Source organism: Motacilla alba, chromosome 18 (assembly GCF_015832195.1).
Source record: "Motacilla alba alba isolate MOTALB_02 chromosome 18, Motacilla_alba_V1.0_pri, whole genome shotgun sequence".
NCBI classification, from domain to species: Eukaryota; Metazoa; Chordata; class Aves; order Passeriformes; family Motacillidae; genus Motacilla; species Motacilla alba.
This window is the reverse complement of record NC_052033.1, coordinates 7,573,896-7,592,602: the sequence shown is the minus strand read 5'-3', so window position 1 is coordinate 7,592,602 and position 18,707 is coordinate 7,573,896. Positions and strand designations below refer to the sequence as shown.

At 39.9% G+C, this 18,707-nt stretch overlaps 1 protein-coding gene across 2 annotated transcripts in view; it reads right to left on the bottom strand.

Moving 5' to 3' along the window:
• ANKFN1 (ankyrin repeat and fibronectin type III domain containing 1) overlaps positions 1 to 18,707 on the bottom strand; it is a 107,089-nt gene that overhangs the window by 10,799 nt on the left and 77,583 nt on the right. For both annotated transcript variants that reach the window (XM_038157499.1, XM_038157500.1), the window contains 7 exons: positions 13,540 to 13,639; positions 12,248 to 12,380; positions 11,524 to 11,640; positions 8,078 to 8,293; positions 5,846 to 6,012; positions 4,269 to 4,419; positions 2,290 to 2,458 (listed from right to left, as the gene is read on the bottom strand). In XM_038157499.1, the coding sequence (XP_038013427.1) occupies positions 2,290 to 2,458; positions 4,269 to 4,419; positions 5,846 to 6,012; positions 8,078 to 8,293; positions 11,524 to 11,640; positions 12,248 to 12,380; positions 13,540 to 13,639 (1,053 nt within the window). The remainder of the gene's footprint in view (positions 1 to 2,289; positions 2,459 to 4,268; positions 4,420 to 5,845; positions 6,013 to 8,077; positions 8,294 to 11,523; positions 11,641 to 12,247; positions 12,381 to 13,539; positions 13,640 to 18,707) is intronic.

Here is an 18,707-nt window from a genome sequence, read left to right as displayed (position 1 = left end):
TGAGAAGAGTTCGTTCAACTGAGAGATCCAATCACAGAAACATTTTTAGCATTAACAATAAAGGCCTAATCTTAACACAGAAATCTTACAAAAAAGAGTGGAAGAATGAATTCTACCTTCTGGTTTCAGCAATGCCTAGATATTGCAGGGATCCAGTGTGAATAGTGTGTGGTCTTCCAGTACATATGCCATATGTGGTGGACTCTTGAGTGAATTACAGCTGCGGTTTCGGCTCCAGTGCTGAAGTTTCGAGCCTTTGTGGTTTTAAGTCAGACCCTTTAATGTTACTTTAACAAATGTTACTTCAACGTAGTCTTTTGTGGTTATGCAATTATATAGTTGGTAGCCACCAGCTAATGGGGAATGGAAGCTTCTAATATTTGAGATGTGAATCACAGTCACTTTATAGAACATCAGGGATACATATATAATGTCATATTGAAATGTCATCTGCCTTTGGCCAGAGGATTGTTTACTTAAAAAAATAAGTAAAATTCAGCTTTCCATACTGTTTTCTCCACCATGACCTGTTTTCCCACTGCAGCAACATTGCAGAACAGAGAGGGTTGCACCAGGAATGCCTTTTAGGAGATGGCTCTGTGGCATGTTTGGTGGCACCACACCGTCCCATGCAGGCTCTGTTGATTTGTCAGACCCATGCAGGCTGTGTCCCGGAAATGCCCCAGTCCCTCATTAGTGTTCCACCTAATGAGAATCAAATAGTCTGCACAACCTCTTGTGAGGAGATTAATTGCATCAGAGATTAATATACTCTGTGCATTAATTTGCATAGCAAGGCAGCAGGCCCCTCTCACCAGGAGAAATGATGTGCTCTGTACTCAGAGGCCAACAGGCTTCAGGGTGGTACATCAGAAGATGAAAGTCTGGCTTTAGGGCACTGCAGCCATGGCCATGTGACCCAAGGCACTGAGCTAACTCTTACATTAGCTTTCCTTTGAAGGGGTAACTTTTCCTTGGCAGACTATACCATGTATTGTGTGGTTGTTCCACTCATAATTGTGTGGCAGCTCAGCTGGCATCTGTCCTCCCACAGGCAGCAGAAACCCCCAGAGCTGTCATAGCACCACAGTGTGCTGTGGCTGATGTGGCATTAATCCAGTGCTGTATTCCTGCCTGATCCAAATGAAATTTGTGTTGCTGGGTGATGGTAGGTCATGGATGCATTGTGACTGCAGAAACACAGGCAAGGCAAGACACTCCATTAATATCTAATCTCCTGCATAAATGATTTGAGCAGCACTTGGCACTGATATACAGGAGATAGGAAGGTAATGGTTTCACATAAACATCCGAGAGGGACATCACTAGGGACACAGTTGCTACTAAGGCCTTTCCTACAGTGGCTCCTGGTGTACTCTCATCTCGAAGGCAGAGGAAAGAAAGATCCCCAGTTTTACAGGCCAAAAGGAAACAGAGCAGACTGATATGTAAGGCTCAAAAGTCCCCACATTTTAATATTCTTTCTAAAAAGAACTATTAAGTCTTTATGAGCTGCTTTTATGTGGAACCTTTTCTTTTCTCTCTGGACCAAAGAAGAAGAAATGAGAAATAGAGGACCTTGAAGCTAAAGCATCTTATGCTTTCTGTGAAACAGCTGGAAAACTCTGTTTTGGGGAATCCTTGCCCAGTCAGCAAGAGTGGAGGAAGAGAACTGAATCTGCTACAGCATAAGATGTGCTCTCCAAAGAAGGAGATTCAAGTCCAGTCCTTTGGCATTTTTCACAACAGGCTTTTGCTGCACCACACCAATAGGACAGTCTCCTGCATTTTTCAAGGTATCAAAGGGAAAAAGATGCCCTCATGTGGGAAAATCTATTCAGAGCTTTCACAAAGCTGTGAAGGAGTCAGACCTTGAGTAGGACCATCTGTAATCAGGATCTGCATAAATCCCCATTACAGAACTTGTTATCCTTGTGACAACTTAGATGGTTTTTGCATCTCCTGTCACACTCCAGCCTTGCTGTGTCACGTGTAATTTCTCTTGGTTCTGAGTTTTAAAGAATCATCTTGCAAAGAAGCTTATAGACATATAGTGGATAACTGTGGGCCTTGCTGTCTGCTTTGCATTTCAATAATGATGGCTACAGTGCATGCTTTAACTGCCCTGCTCCCTCTGTAACTTGTACACCGTTATAGGGAGTGTTGTTGCCAAAGCCATCATGTGATTTATTGACTCTCCACTGGGACAAGGGGGAAAACAGATACAACTTTGTGATTTTATTATAAGGAGACTGGGTTAATATTTCTAGGTGAAGCAAGCTACTATACCAAGTTCAAACATCTGAAGAGGGAGGTTAAGAAATCCTGAGTGTGGGGTGTAAGGATTATTCTGTCCTGGGGCAGTGCAGACGTCGTCTGAGGCGGGGAGCAGGAGAAGAAAGGAGACATTGTGACCCAGTTCCAACACCTCCTGTGTGTACAGACGGAAGTGCTTAGCCTGTACAGGGACACGCGCGGGGGAAGGAATAGGAGAGAATTACAACATGGCACTTATATAAACAACACCCCAAATGATATAAAACATTAAAGAAAATTTGCACAACATCAAGCTCGGAATTTTTATAAAACGTAAATATTTGGGGGGGGGGTAGGTGGCTAAATGTGGGTTCATGTCACTACATAAAATAAAGATTTAAAGCTGCAATGTTCCACATTAAAACAACACACACAGGCACAGCCCCCTGAAAACAACATTTATGTTTCTTATTAGGCAGAAAATGATCACATGCCATGTGCTTTTCAAGATTATGATTGCATAATTATGTGAAAACATGAAAATGGATTCAATTAAAAACCTTTAAGATTCAATTTAGGGTTGGTTAAGAGAAATATGCAGCTCTCCCTCAACACAGCACTGAAAAGGTTTAACAAGTGCTGCAGCAAGAGAAAATGGCTCAGGCAGAAGTGGCCTGAGGCTGCTCAGAGCTGCTGTGTGCAGCCCTGCCTTCTGGCCTGGCTGTGCCCCAGTGCCACTGTCCCTGCTCCTAGTTACCACAAAAATAATAAAAATACATAAATGAATATGTTGAATTAAAAATGCAATTCATTAACATAAAAGTTTGGTGCTGAGCCATCAGACCATCTGCATCTGTGTTTAACTGCAAGGTCATGTTGATGTCTATCTCTGAGGCACAATGGATGAGCTCAGATGCTTGGCTGAGCTGCAGCCTCAGGAACATATTGCACAGTGATTTCAATATTTTAGTCCCTAACTCTAAAAAAAAAAAAAAAAAAAAAAAAAAAAAGCTGCACAAAAGGTATAACCTCCAAGCAAATGCAGTAACATAGAGACCTGTACAGAGTTCTGTTGAATTAGAGTGACTGACCACAAGGCAGTACACCATCTGTCTTAATTTTGGATGTACTTGAGTCTTACTTGGCTCTTCCCTAGCTAGAAGGTGAAGCACTGATGGAATCCTTTTTAAAAGCAAAGCCCAAACCTTCAAAATCAAGAAATGTAGAACCAGGTTAATTTATTTTAAGACCACATCTTTCTAGCTGGACAAACAGACCTTGAAGTGAATATAAAGATGATTTACTTCTACTTTAAGACCTCTTTACCTTTGCAGACCAAAATAAAATGGAATTCATGTAAACAAGAAACAAACTTCTTAGCTTATTTTTTCATGGATCTTTCACATCATAGATTATTCTCCCTGACTTTATTTATTCACATATGCATTTCTTGTACCTAAATGTAAAGCCAGAAGCCAGACACCTCTCCCTACCCACAGAAATCTGGAGGTCTGGGACTTCGTGTTTTAGAAGGGGTACATTCATCTGTGTGCAAAAGAACAGCAAAATGCTGTGTCTTTACTGGGCTTTTCCCACAGCCTCACTCGAAGCCTCCCAGAAAACTGTCACTTGCTGTGCTTGCCTGCAAAAATGCCTCTTTTTGTTTGTCAGCTATGTAAAGGTGCTATGACTATGCAAAACTATGACTTTCATGCAAAAGTGCCTATTTGGACCTGCCTGAAGTTGCACAAATAAGCTAAAAGATGAAAAAAAAAAAATAGCAGGCAGTTGAAATTTGATTCTTAATCCTTGAATGTTCACATGTCCAGGGCAAGAACTGTTTTGCTGAAGATGTTCCACCTTAGAATAATGGAATACAAAACTTCTCTGCTTTGATTTTCTTGTAACCCTGACATTGAATCCCTACTTTTCAGTGACACAGTTTGTAGCTTTTCATTGCGTTCTTAAGAATGGGGTTTTAAAAAGGTGACAAATCCCACAAAGGCAAATACCTGATGCAGAGGTAGATTGATCTGTTTGAGGAGAGCTTTCACTGCTGTCTGGAGCTCATACAAGAACAATTGAGTAGGGCAGTCTGAAGTGTGATCCATACTTTCCACAGATTCTGAGCCAGAAAGTGTTTGGATCCATTCCCACTCATCTCTGTATGTTGAGTCAAGTTAAAATTAGAAATATAACAACAGTTCAATGCACAAGCAGGAATTCAGTGTATGTGCATTCGGGACCTGTTGATAGTTTAATCCTTATATACCAAAACATTCTAAACTTGTGCAATCTTGATTGAACTTTGAAAAGTTTTATTTTTCTAGCACATGTACATCAGGCTGTACATTCCTCTGGAAGTCCAACTGCCTTTGAAATATTTCAGTAAGGCTTCTCACTTCAGGTTTTCTCTTTCACATTCTGCATTCTCTATCTACCACAATATTTTAAAAAACATGCATTTGAAATTGCTACAATTATCAGGAAGTTTGATCTCTGTGAAGTTCTATCTTCTACTGACTGCAGCCAAAGAACTTCCTGCTTTCCTCCATGTGTCTCTATTTGAGACCTGATAAACATGGGAATCATAGTTCTGGATCCAATCCCTAATTCACCCTGCCTAGTATTCAGACTTGAATAGCAGCCAGCATCAAACACACACACAAAAAAGGAATGTACAGGAAACCCCACTACAAGACAAGTAATAGTTGTGGTATAATCTGTTCCTAAATAAAGATCTGATCTGAAACTTCAAGAGTCAGGGATTGCTATAAACTCTGAAGCCTTAGCCTTTATATTCCATTCAACATTGTTGTTAGTATTCACTACTACATTCTGGATATCCTTGTCGTCTGTGTAAATATCCAGTTCCTTTTACCTCGTGCAAAATTCTCAGCTGGTTGCTGAAATGATGTGGGATTAAAAAGCTCCAGAAAAAGGTCAATAAAATGTGTTCCCACTGGGCAAGGACCAGGCAGTACAAACAGGGCCCTTGGCAATAGATAAGGGAAGCAGTGGACAAGGGGAAAATGGCTTTCTCGAAGCACAAAAGTGTGCTGGCTGGTTGCACTTATAAATATGGTTTTCAATTGCTGTGTTTTTGCTGTGGTTTAGGGTGAAAAAACCAGATATCACACAAGAGAATAAACAGAAAAATTCCCCACACCAACACCCCATAGTCAGTGAAAATCCATGGAAAGGGTGGCACTGAATCCACTGAAAGCTGAGTCAGGGCTGCAGGCTATGATCTTCTGAATACATCATTAGCCCTGTGCAGAACTGGAATAACCATGGAATACCATCCTTAGAAACCGATGGGCCCCTATCCATGTGTTCTGGACAGGTCCTCAGACTGCTGGGAAAACTCAGGTGCACCTGTTTAGCTCAGCAGGGCTCTCTGGGATGGCACACACTGGAGCCAAACCCTTCTGCCACACACCTGAACCAAACCATGCTGCCACCTACAGTTTTGCAATGGCAGAATTGCCTTGGCATTAACATTTGATCAATTGTCTAAAACTTAAAACAACTGTTCTCTCTCTCTCTCTCTCTCTCTCTGTGTAAGTAAATCTATATATTCACTTACTTGGAGACATTGCTGTTGTCTCTGATTTTGACATGACACAAGACATTGGGCAGCTTCTGCAGCACAAGCACTTTGATCTGATCCACAGAGCTGCAGAGTTTCAGGTAACCCAGATACAAGCCGGGAGGGAGGCGCTGCTGACTTCGTTTGTGATAGGAAAGTATGTCCTGTTTTAAGGGAAACAGTCCTACATAAAAATCTCATATTTTTTCCACATAAGCAGAAGAGTTTGAGAGCTAAAAGCAGCAAATGTTTTTACAGCTATCGTTCCCAATTCAATAAGCATTTAAGCACATGCTTAAGCATATGAATAATCTCTGGTAGTTCGGGTGTACTTGGACAACTTCTCACTTAAAGCCATACACAGGATCTCTAAGGTCTCTGTGTCATGCAGGAATTGGCTCTGACAACCTGAGGTTTCAATCTTCTGCAACTGTGGTGTTTAAACTGGCTTAAATAACCCCCACCTCTGCCTCCTGTCTGATCATTTCAGTGGCGAGCCGGGGCAGGGAACTGATTCCTCTGAAAAACAACTTGGGAAAAGGAGCTGTTGTTTTTCAGCCGAGCAGTTCCCTGGTTTGGGTTTGGTTCGTGACTGCACAGAGGGAGCAAAGCAGCACTGGGGAAGAGCTGGGAGAGAGGGGCTGCAGGAGCCAGGACTGTCCCCAAGGAGATCCCAGCCCACATCTCTCCAAAACCTGCTCTGTATCACCTGCTGTCAACAGGGAGGTCTCTGTCAGCATGGGGGTTGGTAGCTTGCAAAATTGAACAAGTGGCAGCGTTTTCTGAACAAATATCTTTATCAACAAATAGAGCTTAGAAGAAATTAGGATTGATGGTGAATTTGCTGAGGCCAGGAGACATTTTTAGGGCTATGTATAGCAGTTCTCCAAAACTACCTGAAAAATGATGTCTGCTGCCATCCATCCTGAGAAATGTGTGCTTCTGCAGTGGGTGAGGATTAAGACACCTGGCCCTATGCCTTTACTCTTGGAACCATCAAATTATCTGCCAGTGCTATGCTTGGCTCCGACCAGTGCAATTAGACCCTCATTTTCACAAGCACTTCATGAACAGAATACCCTCTCGATGATTAAACAAGTAATAGAAGAAAGGGTGGGCATTAGATAGGAATGTGTAAACCATTAGGGGAACATTTTTTCCACTAGGATCTCTGTGGAAATCTGATCAGGACTGTAGTTTGCTTTTCCTAATAAAAAACTTTTGCCCAGATTGACAATTTTCTGCACCTTTCACACATTGTAATACATTAAATCTAGCATAGATCAGGTAAGTTTTATTGTCTTTTGGAAAATTTTTAACATTCCTAAAACCTGGTAACATATATTTTGATTGCCTGTCACTTCCCCGTATGAAAAGTAGAGTCTGTGCCCCAGAAAGTGCCTCTAATTCAAAAATTAACCACAGCAGCCATCATCTCATGGACAGTGCTAAAGAAGGGACTAAGACAATGATTTATCTTGTATTTTGGGTAACTGTGCAAGAGTTTTAGGGAGATTGGCTGCTGTTACCTACAGAAAACATGTATTGATTTTAACATGAACTGTCTCAGTTTAATGTGTGTTCAGAGATAATTCTTGAAGGGCTGAACCCCCACTCAAGGATGGTAACTGAGCTGAGTGTGCCAAGCAGCTTCTGAGATCAGTCCTTACCTAGGCATTTTTCTAATTGCAAGTCAAGGAGTATGTCATGCAGAAATTAAAGGAGGGTTATGGTCAGTAAAGGATTCCTTAGCCTTATATACCAGGCTCCAAGGAACCCGGACCCCCACAGAATAAGCTTATTAAGTAGAACAATAAAGTTAAAAACCTGGATTTAGTTTTCAAGGTTGGATGGAAAAATCTTACCGAGTGTAGAAATTCTAAGTGTCTGTATAGGTGCTTAAGAACATCCCAGAGAATTTTAAAGCTTTTTTATATCCCTTGCTACAAAATTCCATGCCTGGTTTCCCGAAATTGATAGAAACTACTGTTCTCTGCTAGGACTTTGAAGTAATTTCTTTAGACTTGCATGGATATTTTGCATATGAAGGATCTGATCCTAGATCCACTGGAAGTAATATAAGTCTTTGCTCTCAATGGGAGCCTTGCCATTAATTTTATTGGGCACTGGACTAAGGCCTAAAATTCTACAAGATGCTTCCAAAAATCAGGGCTCTGGCACAGGCTTTACAAAAGCAAATAAGACACAGTAAGAGAAGCAAAGCACTACCTGGATTGTTATAAGCAAGATGTCTAATGCTGTTGGCTCCTCTGGAGTTGAGAGGGATTTCCTCTGGCTTTGTAGTTTGGATACCTGCATCCATTTGCCATTAAAAAATGAGTACAGACTCTCCACTTCTCTTACAGTAACTATCAGCATATTGCCATGTCGGTCCTTGATTGGCTCATAAAAAACTTTGCCTAAATTGTGAGTTCCCAGCAAATTCTAGAAAACAAATAGAAAATGAAAGTTATTTATCGCATATCAGGAGAATATAATTTGAAACATAACTTTTTGCTCATTGACATCACTCCTATTGGCTTCACTAAGAATGAGATACACTGTGTTTCTCAAACCCTTGCCTTACAGTCATATCATTTGGTGACAAAAGGAAATGGTTTCCTTTAGGTTGTGTTTGTGGATTGAGTTGTGGATCCTCTGATGCATTTGGTCCAGCAGTGTTTACTCCAATGTTTAATGGAGAACCTCAGAAAGACTATTATGACCCAATGTCTTTGTAAAAGGCAAATTAATTCACCTATTTACTGCAAAGAAATTCACTTATTTAGGCCAAAATTCCTAGTTTTGCCTAGTCATGTAAAGATGAAGGATGTGACTTTTGAAAGCACTCATTGGTCTGCTGGTGATTCCTTTGATTTGAACTTGCTTAAGAGCTGGGTGCTTATCTGAACCTTCCCACAACCAAATGTCGGAGATCATATAAAAGTCTTCCTTTTTCCTTAAATCACTCATAACAGACACTTTAAATATTTTTTTCTATGTTCATTAACTATAATCTCCATTCTCTGTTCTCCATTTTAAAATTATTCAGATTATTTTCAGCAACAAAAGAAAGAGACATTCATGTTTATGCTGAATGTAAATAATTCTGGAGCTAAACTGTGGAGTGTGTTTGTGAAGCACAGGATTTGAAGAGACGCGAATGCTTTTAGTTCAGATACCAAGAATGTGCTAGACAAAACAGGCAGAAACTCACAAAACTACCAAGGCAAAGCACTCCAGGAAAATATGTGAGGATTAAAAAAAAGTAATTTAAAGAGACTCCACATAAAATACATATTTTTGTTAAAATCCCTTTCCTCACACAGTAAGGCATCTGCTTATAGGTGAAAACACACTCAATCCAGTGACCAGCCACTGAAGAGATTCCCAGATGTTGTAAAGAAAAATGCATAACATTTAAAATATGCTCGTTACTTTGTGATTTTTCAAGAGATCTACAGTAAGCTGGGAGAAGGGTAGGGAGAAGGGTAGTGTAAAAGGAAAACTTGAGTTCACAATGAAGCACATTGTATCTTTGGGGAAGTGCTGTACATTAACTTAATGACATTGTAAACTGACTGATTATACTGAAATTAATTATCTGAACTTAGCAGGCAATATTTAATTATCAACTTTAATATTATTAAATTGTTTATAAATTCTCAGTAGTCAACACAGTGCCTGGGTTTGGGCAGTATAAGTTATCTATTTCAGCTTTGTGCATCTCTTTCCAGGGCAGACTGTTGGGGTCTATATAGCCCATCTCCTCTGCCCTTTTCAACTGTTCTGCCTTTTGGGGTTTGTCTCCTTCTCTGACTGACTCTAGGTGTCTTGAGTGTACATTTTGTGCTAGTCTCTGTGTCTCCAGCTGGGGCAGATCCTGGCAGTAGTCCTTAGCCATCCAATTGTCATATTAATCACTGCAGTCACTGAACGTGCCCAGATGAAAACAAACAGTTCTTTATTGTCACTATATTGTGGATGACATTCCAGCACAGGGAATGGGGGACGTACTATTATCAATATGGGACTGATTCATGCCCTAAAATGTTTTGTGTCTACTTAGCTTGTTGCATCATCACTTGTGCTTTGTTTGCTTCAGTTGTCTGGTGGTAACAACAGGCAAAGTTGCAATCCCTGTTGTCTCTCAGTCTACTGATCTAGTCCCTGAGCAGCTGTGTCATCACTGATCTTTTCCATTCTGTCCTAAATTCCTGCAGAGTCAGTCTATTAACTGCCTCAATAAAAAGTATTCAACCATATAAACTTTATTGAGATCCTTCCACTGGCGTATCCCATTAGGCCACACACCGTTGGCAGCTGTGTGACAATCCCTGTGCTCCTCAGGGACCAAGAAAACAGAACAGACATTTAGGGCAATAAATTTGGCAAAATTTCATCAGGGAATACACCACATGGGCATATTTGCTGTGTCTCTGTTTTTCAAGCTCTGTACTTTGCATCTCTGGTGACCAATAAAACCAAGATATCCTGGGGATGTTGGGTGTCTCCCAGGGCAGTTTTTTGTTCAAGGGGATCTGCCAGGGGGAATGGAGCTGAGCTAACCAAAAGTGTGCCACCTGAGCTGAGCCAACCCCACTGGGGGAACATTCAGCAGATACTTCCTCTAGTGACAGCTCAAAGGACTGACAAGCAGCTGCTGCTTTCCACAGGTGGTCCTCCAATAATGTGCAGCAGGCTGGCTTTTCAGGGCATGTTGGGGAAATCAGTCCAGACAGGTGGTTGCCCAGGAAGGCTGCTCTCCTGGACAACATGCTCACCAAAAGGTGTGAAACAAACCCCACATGCATATTGTTAGCAATGGCCACACAGTGTGTGGCTCTCCCAGCTGCTGCACACCAGGTCATTGTGCTGACACCGCCCTGGGGGGACTTGTGGCCAGCACAGTGTCAGCAGTGAGGATCTGCAGAAATGCCAGGAGTGCACCACAGATCTTCTGTGAAGTTTTGGCAACTTCAAGAAAAGGTAGGAGAAAGTGAGGCCTGGATATACTTCTTCAATAACAACCATGCACACAGCTTTTTGAAAATGTATTTTCCCACAAAGTAACTATTTTAATTAAAGTCTCTACCTGCCATCTAGAGATTTCATGTTGTCGTGAAACCCAACGTAACGCAACTTCAAAGCTTTACAATAAAGATAGAAATGTTCTGCTGGAGAAAGTGTAATTTCTATTTGCATAACAAGTAGTGAACTGAGACACAGAAGGATTTAAGTGACCTGTTCAGTAACACTCATGTTGCGTCTGTAGCAGAGGCTGGAATAGAACAGACTTTAAATGCTTCATTAAGAGATTAATAATTAATAATGAATAGGCTATAAGAAGCTTTTGAGCAGCAAATATTAGGATTATAACTTTGAATTCCCAATCTGCAAACTCACAGGCTTCTCTGATCATAATTTACTGGTTCATATCTGTTTGTTTCTTTGTGTATTTCTTTTGTTCTTTCTTCCTATTGTTTCTTTCATTTGTTCCTACTCTTTACTGCTAATATAACTCCTTTCTTCCTGGCAGGAGAAACTCAGTGCCTCATTTCTCTGGAGATGAGATTGCTGCTCCAAAGAACAGTCCTTGGGACAGCTGGCAGCTCTGTCCGTTGCAGATCAGAAAGTCACTGAGCTAACAGACAGAAATATGCCATGGGACCCACCTGTAGCTGTGCTGCTGCTGAAAGCATCTTCTGCCTGGCCTGGAGTGCTGTGGATGAGGACACGGACACAGCCATGTTCTGCCTCAGCCACCTGATGTCATCCCACATGCAAGACAACTGCAAAAACAGATCCCCTTCAACCAGTTCTTGTTCTCAGCATTTGCAAAAGCAGAAGTGATACTAAAATGCAATTTGGACTTGAAAAACCAGTAGATATTGCACATTTTGTGTTTCTGCAGATGGCAGTCAGCTGACTGGATAAACATGGCACAGATACTGACTCACACAGGAGGTATTCTGTAAACATGATGAACCTGTTTCAATTGATTTTGGACTGTTGTGCAAAACTGATTTACTGTTCTTTGCAGTATAAAAAAATTAGTGAGAGACAACTTGAGTGATGGCACGACCACAATACCAAATTTAAAACCCCTTATTTCTTTAGGCTCTTGCTCTAAATGTCCATAAAATCTGTAAGTACCCATATAGCAATCACTCATCTAGGATCATACCTTAGGAGTTAATTTTATCACTGTCAGTGGCCCAGTCAGGATTTAATCCACATGACTAGTTTGTGAAAATTGCCTTCAATATGAGTAATAAAGAATTTAATAATTTAGCTTTTTACTGACATTATTTCATACATTCAGAGTGATGAGCTAAGGCCTATGTATTGCTGGTAACAAATTTGCAGAAGCAATAGATGAAATTAGACTCCCATTACCTTTGTGAACCACAGGAAATCCTGCATAACTGAACTACTGTGAGAGTCATCGATTTCCACAATTGGGATTTGATCTTCATTGGTTACTAACAAACTGTCTTTGTAAAAGAGTATAACAGATAAGTAGAGTCCCCTAAAGAGAGAAGGAAACACTATCAAACACCTTTCATGTCTATTCACATCCATGCCAAATTTACTCAAAGAATCATAGATGTTAAGTTCTGATGAGACAAAGTGAATCATCTGGTCTAAACTTCTGTGTAACTGTAATATAAGATCATGCATCTTCAGTCAGTAAATTCTGAAAAATATTTGGGAAGTTTATCCCAAACTTTAGATGATGTGAGACTACATGAATCTAAGAGATTATGGATCTGTGTGAGCCACTGAAAGCAGTTTCAGTGAGAATTTTGCCAGAATACACAGTACAAAATGGAGGCTTTATGCCCTTTAGAAATCAGAAATTCTACTAAAACTTATTGTTAATGTGCTTAGTTCTGCCCTCCTTTACTTCAGAGTAAATCTGAAATAACTCAGTTGGAATTGGGTGGGTTATAATGGATTTATATTGGTATAATTGAGTGTAATTTGGCCAACATATCTCTAAACCTTTTTATGGAGATCATTCCTTTCAATATCAACCCTCACAATTAGTTACATATGTTAAGTAGTTACTGCAGGGAATTTAAAGACTCTGGAGAGCTCTTATGAAAGAATCAAAATCTTATCAAAATACAAAGAAGAAAATGCAAATTGAACATTCCTGGCAATGAAAGAAGAAATAATCCAGAATAAGCAACTTCCATTTGCTAAAACAAATAATTAGGGCTGAGAGCTGGGTCCCAGTGGGCTGCAAACCCAGCTGAGGATGTCAGAGTTCTACCTGTGTAGCTTGTTGCCAGTGGACTATTCAAGTGTTATCTGAGCTCTGTGCTTTATATTATGAATGAATAATTGTCATAGTTTCATTAATGATGAGCAACAGGGGCAGTGCTTTCAAACAGCTCAGTAGCTGCACTTTGGGTTTACACAGAATATTTCACTCTGTAACAATTTGAATCCACTTCCAAAAGTACAAGGAAAAAATTCTATTGATTTCAGTAGGAGCTGGAGCATTCTTTTCCTGTCAGCTGCACCAGTCTTACACATCTGTGATTTTATCAGTTCATTCTGACCAATTGCTGTCTCGTCAGTAGTGGCATATTCACACATATTTCTAAGGTTCTTTTCTTTAATACAGAACAACAACTGCCAAAATTCAGAATTCCTGGAACAGAGAAGGAATGACAAACCGTTTCAGAGTCTTCACAAACTTGTTTGATGAATGGAAAAGGTGCTTCAGGCTTCTGGAAACCGATTGCTTGCGACCAGCATTTTGTAATTTAGAACTTTCTGAAATGGGAAAAAGAAGCAAACCCAACCCAGCTCTTAAATTTCAGTTAGTATCTCATAAAAAACCTTTGTTTCTTGAACCACAATACTAAATTTCAGTCAGTGCCCATTACATTCCTTTCAAAAGACAACATTTAGAAAGATGCTCAAATGCAACCCTTTGATGGTGCTTTCATTAACTTAGTGATACACAGCAGCAGGCAATTTCTTTACTTGATTCAAACTCAGACAAGATTAAGCTGTTTTGCTCTGAGGCAAGCTTGAACCAGCCCTACATGCTCTTAATGCTTAGAAAGGATGGGAATTTTACAAGTGGTCTCAAAAACCCAAGAAGGGATTTGAATCATCAGTTAACATCATTTTAGGGTGTTGTAATTTCTAAATTTCTTACCGCATGTAGCTTAAGCTTCTAGAAGTGAATAACTGGTGCACTGGCTGACACTGACATCCCAGCATCACCAGTGAAACCTAAGGAAAAGCTTTGAGGAGACCAGATTAACCCTCATCTTTCTCTATATCACATTAAATGCATCTGCTGTTGCTTGGTTTTTTTTTTTCTCCATCACAACAACTTCCACTCATTATTGCCTCAGAGCTTCCACAGTTACCTTTGCTCCCTAGTAATCTGGAGTCCAAGAAAGAGGTGTTAAACTCTTTTGTTCACTTCATGTCAAAGCTGAGACTTGTTGTGTGCCTGCCAGCATCTCTGAGCCAGCTCTCCAACAGAAGAATTTTATAAAATTGTCCCAATGTTCTAAGAAAAATATTGTTAAATTTTTATACATTGCATTCTTTTCACTTTGATGAATTTGATTAAATGTCTTCTCTCATGCATGGCCTTGTAAGCCAAGGAAATATCTTCCCATGGGCATTGAAAGCCATGAGTTCTGTGTAACAGCTGTGAACACCTATGCGCCTGTGAGCAGGTTTGGAGGGGACACCAAGAGGTGGCAATCAGGGACATGCAGGACTCTGTAATGTACTGGCAGTTGCTGTTTATATGTGGATTTGAAAGCAATGGGCATTTAATACTGTTTGGGTTTGGGTTTGGTTTTTGCAACGTCTGTTCTGTTTAATGTTGTTGCAAGAGAAACAGCAGAAATACTTTGAAAAATGGAGTTAATTGTTCAGATATTTGCTGTGATATGAAAAGAAAGACAAAACAAAAAATGTCACTGTGAAAGTACATCTCACTTTCCCAGGATCTAACTGTTTATTTGGATGAGGCCTGGATCCCCATCCAGACTGAAGTGTGAAACATTTTGAGGGACACCCTTCTCCAGTGGGAAAAAAACATGACTCATGAAGAGCCACTTGCTGAAAGCTCCAGATCATCTGCTTGGGTGTTCTCAGAGTATTTCCCACTTTACCTCTGGTGCAGAATAGGAGGGGCCTGTCTGTCTCTCCCTGGTGAGTTCTAATTTTCAATATTTGAAGAACATCTAAATTTGCTGTTTTCACAACTCCATCTGTGGAAGTGCTCGGCTTATTTTAAATGCTGAATAAATTTGCACCATGATTGGCACATTGGAAGCCTCAGCAAGCAGACACATTGTTAGCAATAATTACTGCTCTGTGGAACAGGGAGTACAAAAAGAACAAGGTTCTGTTGGGGGTGAAATCATACAGTTCAGATGTATGAGACTTATTAGATCATCAAATCCATTGTCTTTCCAGTGCAAACTTGTTCTCCATGGCATATTCTCCAATGCACTCTTCAGCTTAAACAGACTCATCCAAATCCATGACTACTCCTTTGTTTTCTTCTCCTTCTGAAAATATTAATTTGTATTTCTATCCATATCTCCTCAGATGATGGTTATTTTACTGTGAACTTTTTTCAGTGTATTGCAGTAATGTAAACCAAATGCTGCATGAAAACTCCTGTCTTACTGTTTCATTCTTCCAGGGTTAAGATCAATTTAGGAATATAAATTTCATTCTAATTATTTTCTTCTGTATTCCCTCCATCTCTACAGAGGGAATGCAGGAGGAAATTACTGAAGGCAAAGCAACATAATTTTTTATAAAACACCAAGAGACTGCAGCATTAAAATAAGAGGGCACATTACAAGTGAAATATATATTATTGGTCTATTTAGTGGTTTGGGTTTAGTCCACAGCTTTGCAGAAGCCAAAAGAATTAATGTGAAACTAGATGGAGATGGTAAACTCTCCTATATTGCTGTTTGCTTTTATTTTACAGTATTGTGTGTCTAGAAGCCAGAAAACATGGAGCTGAGATTAGAGGATAATTTGGACCTGCAGGAAATGGAACTTTGTCTGTTACTTAATTAACTAATAAATAACATAGAGTAATCTTCATAGAAAAGCACCAGTAGCAACACAGTAAGTTTGTATTAACAAATGATACAGAAACTAAGCTGTGAGCTCTTTTAATAGGAGCCTGGGAGTAAGCACATAGCAGCCAACATGGGAGAATTTCCAGTGATTAGATTTAGATCAGAAGCACTCAAACCTGATCTGAAAGAGGCAATTAATTAAAAAGGTGTATTTATGACATTGGCAGCCTTTCTCTTTGAAGGTAGAGGGTGTATGAAGATTTATTTGCAGTTTTTTTACGTAACTACAACCCATACTTAAAAGCAACCCATTGGAAGAATAAGAACTATCTCCTCAAGCTTGTGTGCATCTGGAGTCTCTTCTTAAATTCTCAACCTGAGCCGCTCAGTCTATAGCTTGGTTTTCAAGCCTACTTTCATATATTCTCACAAAGAATTATTATCTAAACATCTTAAATGCCTTGTGGAATCAGAGATCCTTCTCTTTGCTAAATGCAATTAAAACTATATGCTCTGCTTGTGAATCAAGTTAAAATGAGAACATTTTTATTTCACCTCTGACTTGTCTAGTAAAATACATTTCAACTGAATTTCAGAAGAATTCTACTGAAGAGTTGGGTTCCTTTCTTAATGAAGCATCACACAATTACTTAATCCACTCTGAATTGTTTAGAAATAAAGATCTAAAAGAAAAAAAATACTTAAAAATATATTTGAAGTGTTGCCAGGACATACAAATGTTGTAACTCAGTTATGATAGTCTGTAGCATGGAATTATGAAGACAAATGGATGACTGTTGTTTGTAATCATCAGGGTTTTCCAGAAGATTAAACATATGAAAGCAAAGCTTCCTAAGTAATTCCCTAGGAGATTTCATCATATCACAGAGCAGGTTCAAAAGGAACAGCTGATCTAATTCCAAAAGCTCTTAAACTCACTGTACATTCCAGTGTATTCTTCCTGGTATTTTTGTAAGCTTGTTTTCTCCAGCGCCTGCAATGCAGAGCACAGGGCAAAAGGCAGAGCCTGAATGAACAGACTTGGGCAAATATGTGCCTGGAATGTGGGCAATGTCCCCTCCCAGATCCCACAGGAGCAGCAGCACACAGCCCCGTCCTCCAGCTCCTCTAGCTTCTGAGGCTTTTGCCTGCATTGTTCAGATAATCTCAGACCATTTAGATTGATCACTCTCAGTTTTCCCCACCTTCCTGCCACTTGTCCTGCCCTCTGAGCCAGCCCTAGCAGCACAAGCACATCCCCCATGGGAATCACTGTGGGGCACTCGGGGTGCCTGGGCACCAGGACTGATCCCAGCTCTGCTCCCACAGAGCTCTGGTTCTTGCAGAGCCTGGTTCTGCTCTCACAGCTCATCAGCACTGGAGGCAGAGTCAAGGATCTTCCTCAAACAATGTCCAGCTGTTTACTGACAGCTCCACAACAAATGGGGCAAACAGAGATCCCAAGGTTGGCATTAACTGGAATGTGGTAAAGGGAATCATGGCAAAGAATAGAAAAATGCCTGGGCAGGTCCTCAGCCTGCGTGTAAACAGCAGGCCAGGCTGACTTCCAACCTGTCAGTCAATCATGCTAATTTACATTTAATTAAGAATAGAAATCTAACCTCTGTATTACATGAAATGAAAGCTGTTATTTGGGGTTTTTTTTTGAGCTTATCTCAGATCATCTCAGATCCTTGATCAAACTCCTCAGATTCCACTGAGATTGATAAATATCAGAATAAAATTGCTGAGTCAAAGTGATATCATAATTCTTACTTTTCCTGCAAACTTTGTTTTGATTCCTTGCCAAATTAGTGAAATAAAAGGGATTGACATAATCATATATTTAAGGAAAATTCCAAAGGTTCTCCTGAGATGATGCCATGCTGATTTATCCAAGATATACTACTGTGTAATGCTAGCATTACAAGCAATTATGAGATTTTTATTTGGTTGGAGGCAAGGGTGTTGCTCAAGCTGACTCCAGTGTACTGCCTCATGTGAGGTCGCACAGCCTTTCAGGCATGGAAGAAAATGTTCTGAGCTAAACACATTTTCTGTATTGTAATTTCTTATTCATGGAAAAGGTGTTAGGAAATCAACCACGAAGTGATCTTTTCTCGGTTTTGAGACTGGGGTTAATTTCAGGAGCAGTGGAATTTTATAAGAAGCAGGCACTGGTGTCAGAATGTCAAAAGGAGGTATTTTCTGCATGATGTTTATAACTGCTTCTGTTCTGGGCTGCTATGTCAGTAAAACAATTTATACTAAGAATATTTTCAGATGTTCCATCACTTAGTCTCTGTTGACTGGAAAGGTGGCCTGAAAGAGCTGAGACAGGCACTAATTCCAGAAAGGAAAAACTGTACCACAAAAATACCCCTTCTTTAATAGCACAAAAAGCCATGTAAGAGATAGAATACATCATCTGTATTTTCAGTACCAAGACCACCTGCAAGTGATAATGTTTACATGAATTTTAATTAGAGAAACAACATTTTCTTGCAGTATCTCCTTTCCAAGCATCATAGATGAATAGTTTAAGTTGCTATGGTTACAATGGGTTGTGGCAGACCGTGGATCAGTGTGATGGTTACAAATTTGCATGTAAAGAACATAGGCTGCATCTTTTCATTTCAGCCAGATGTTTTTAACTTAAAATATTTCTATGATTTTAAATCAATTGATGCAACTTGATATATCAGTCATACTAGGTGAAGAAAAATGAAAACTTCATGACAGTTTAACTTTTCCATTTAAAGTAA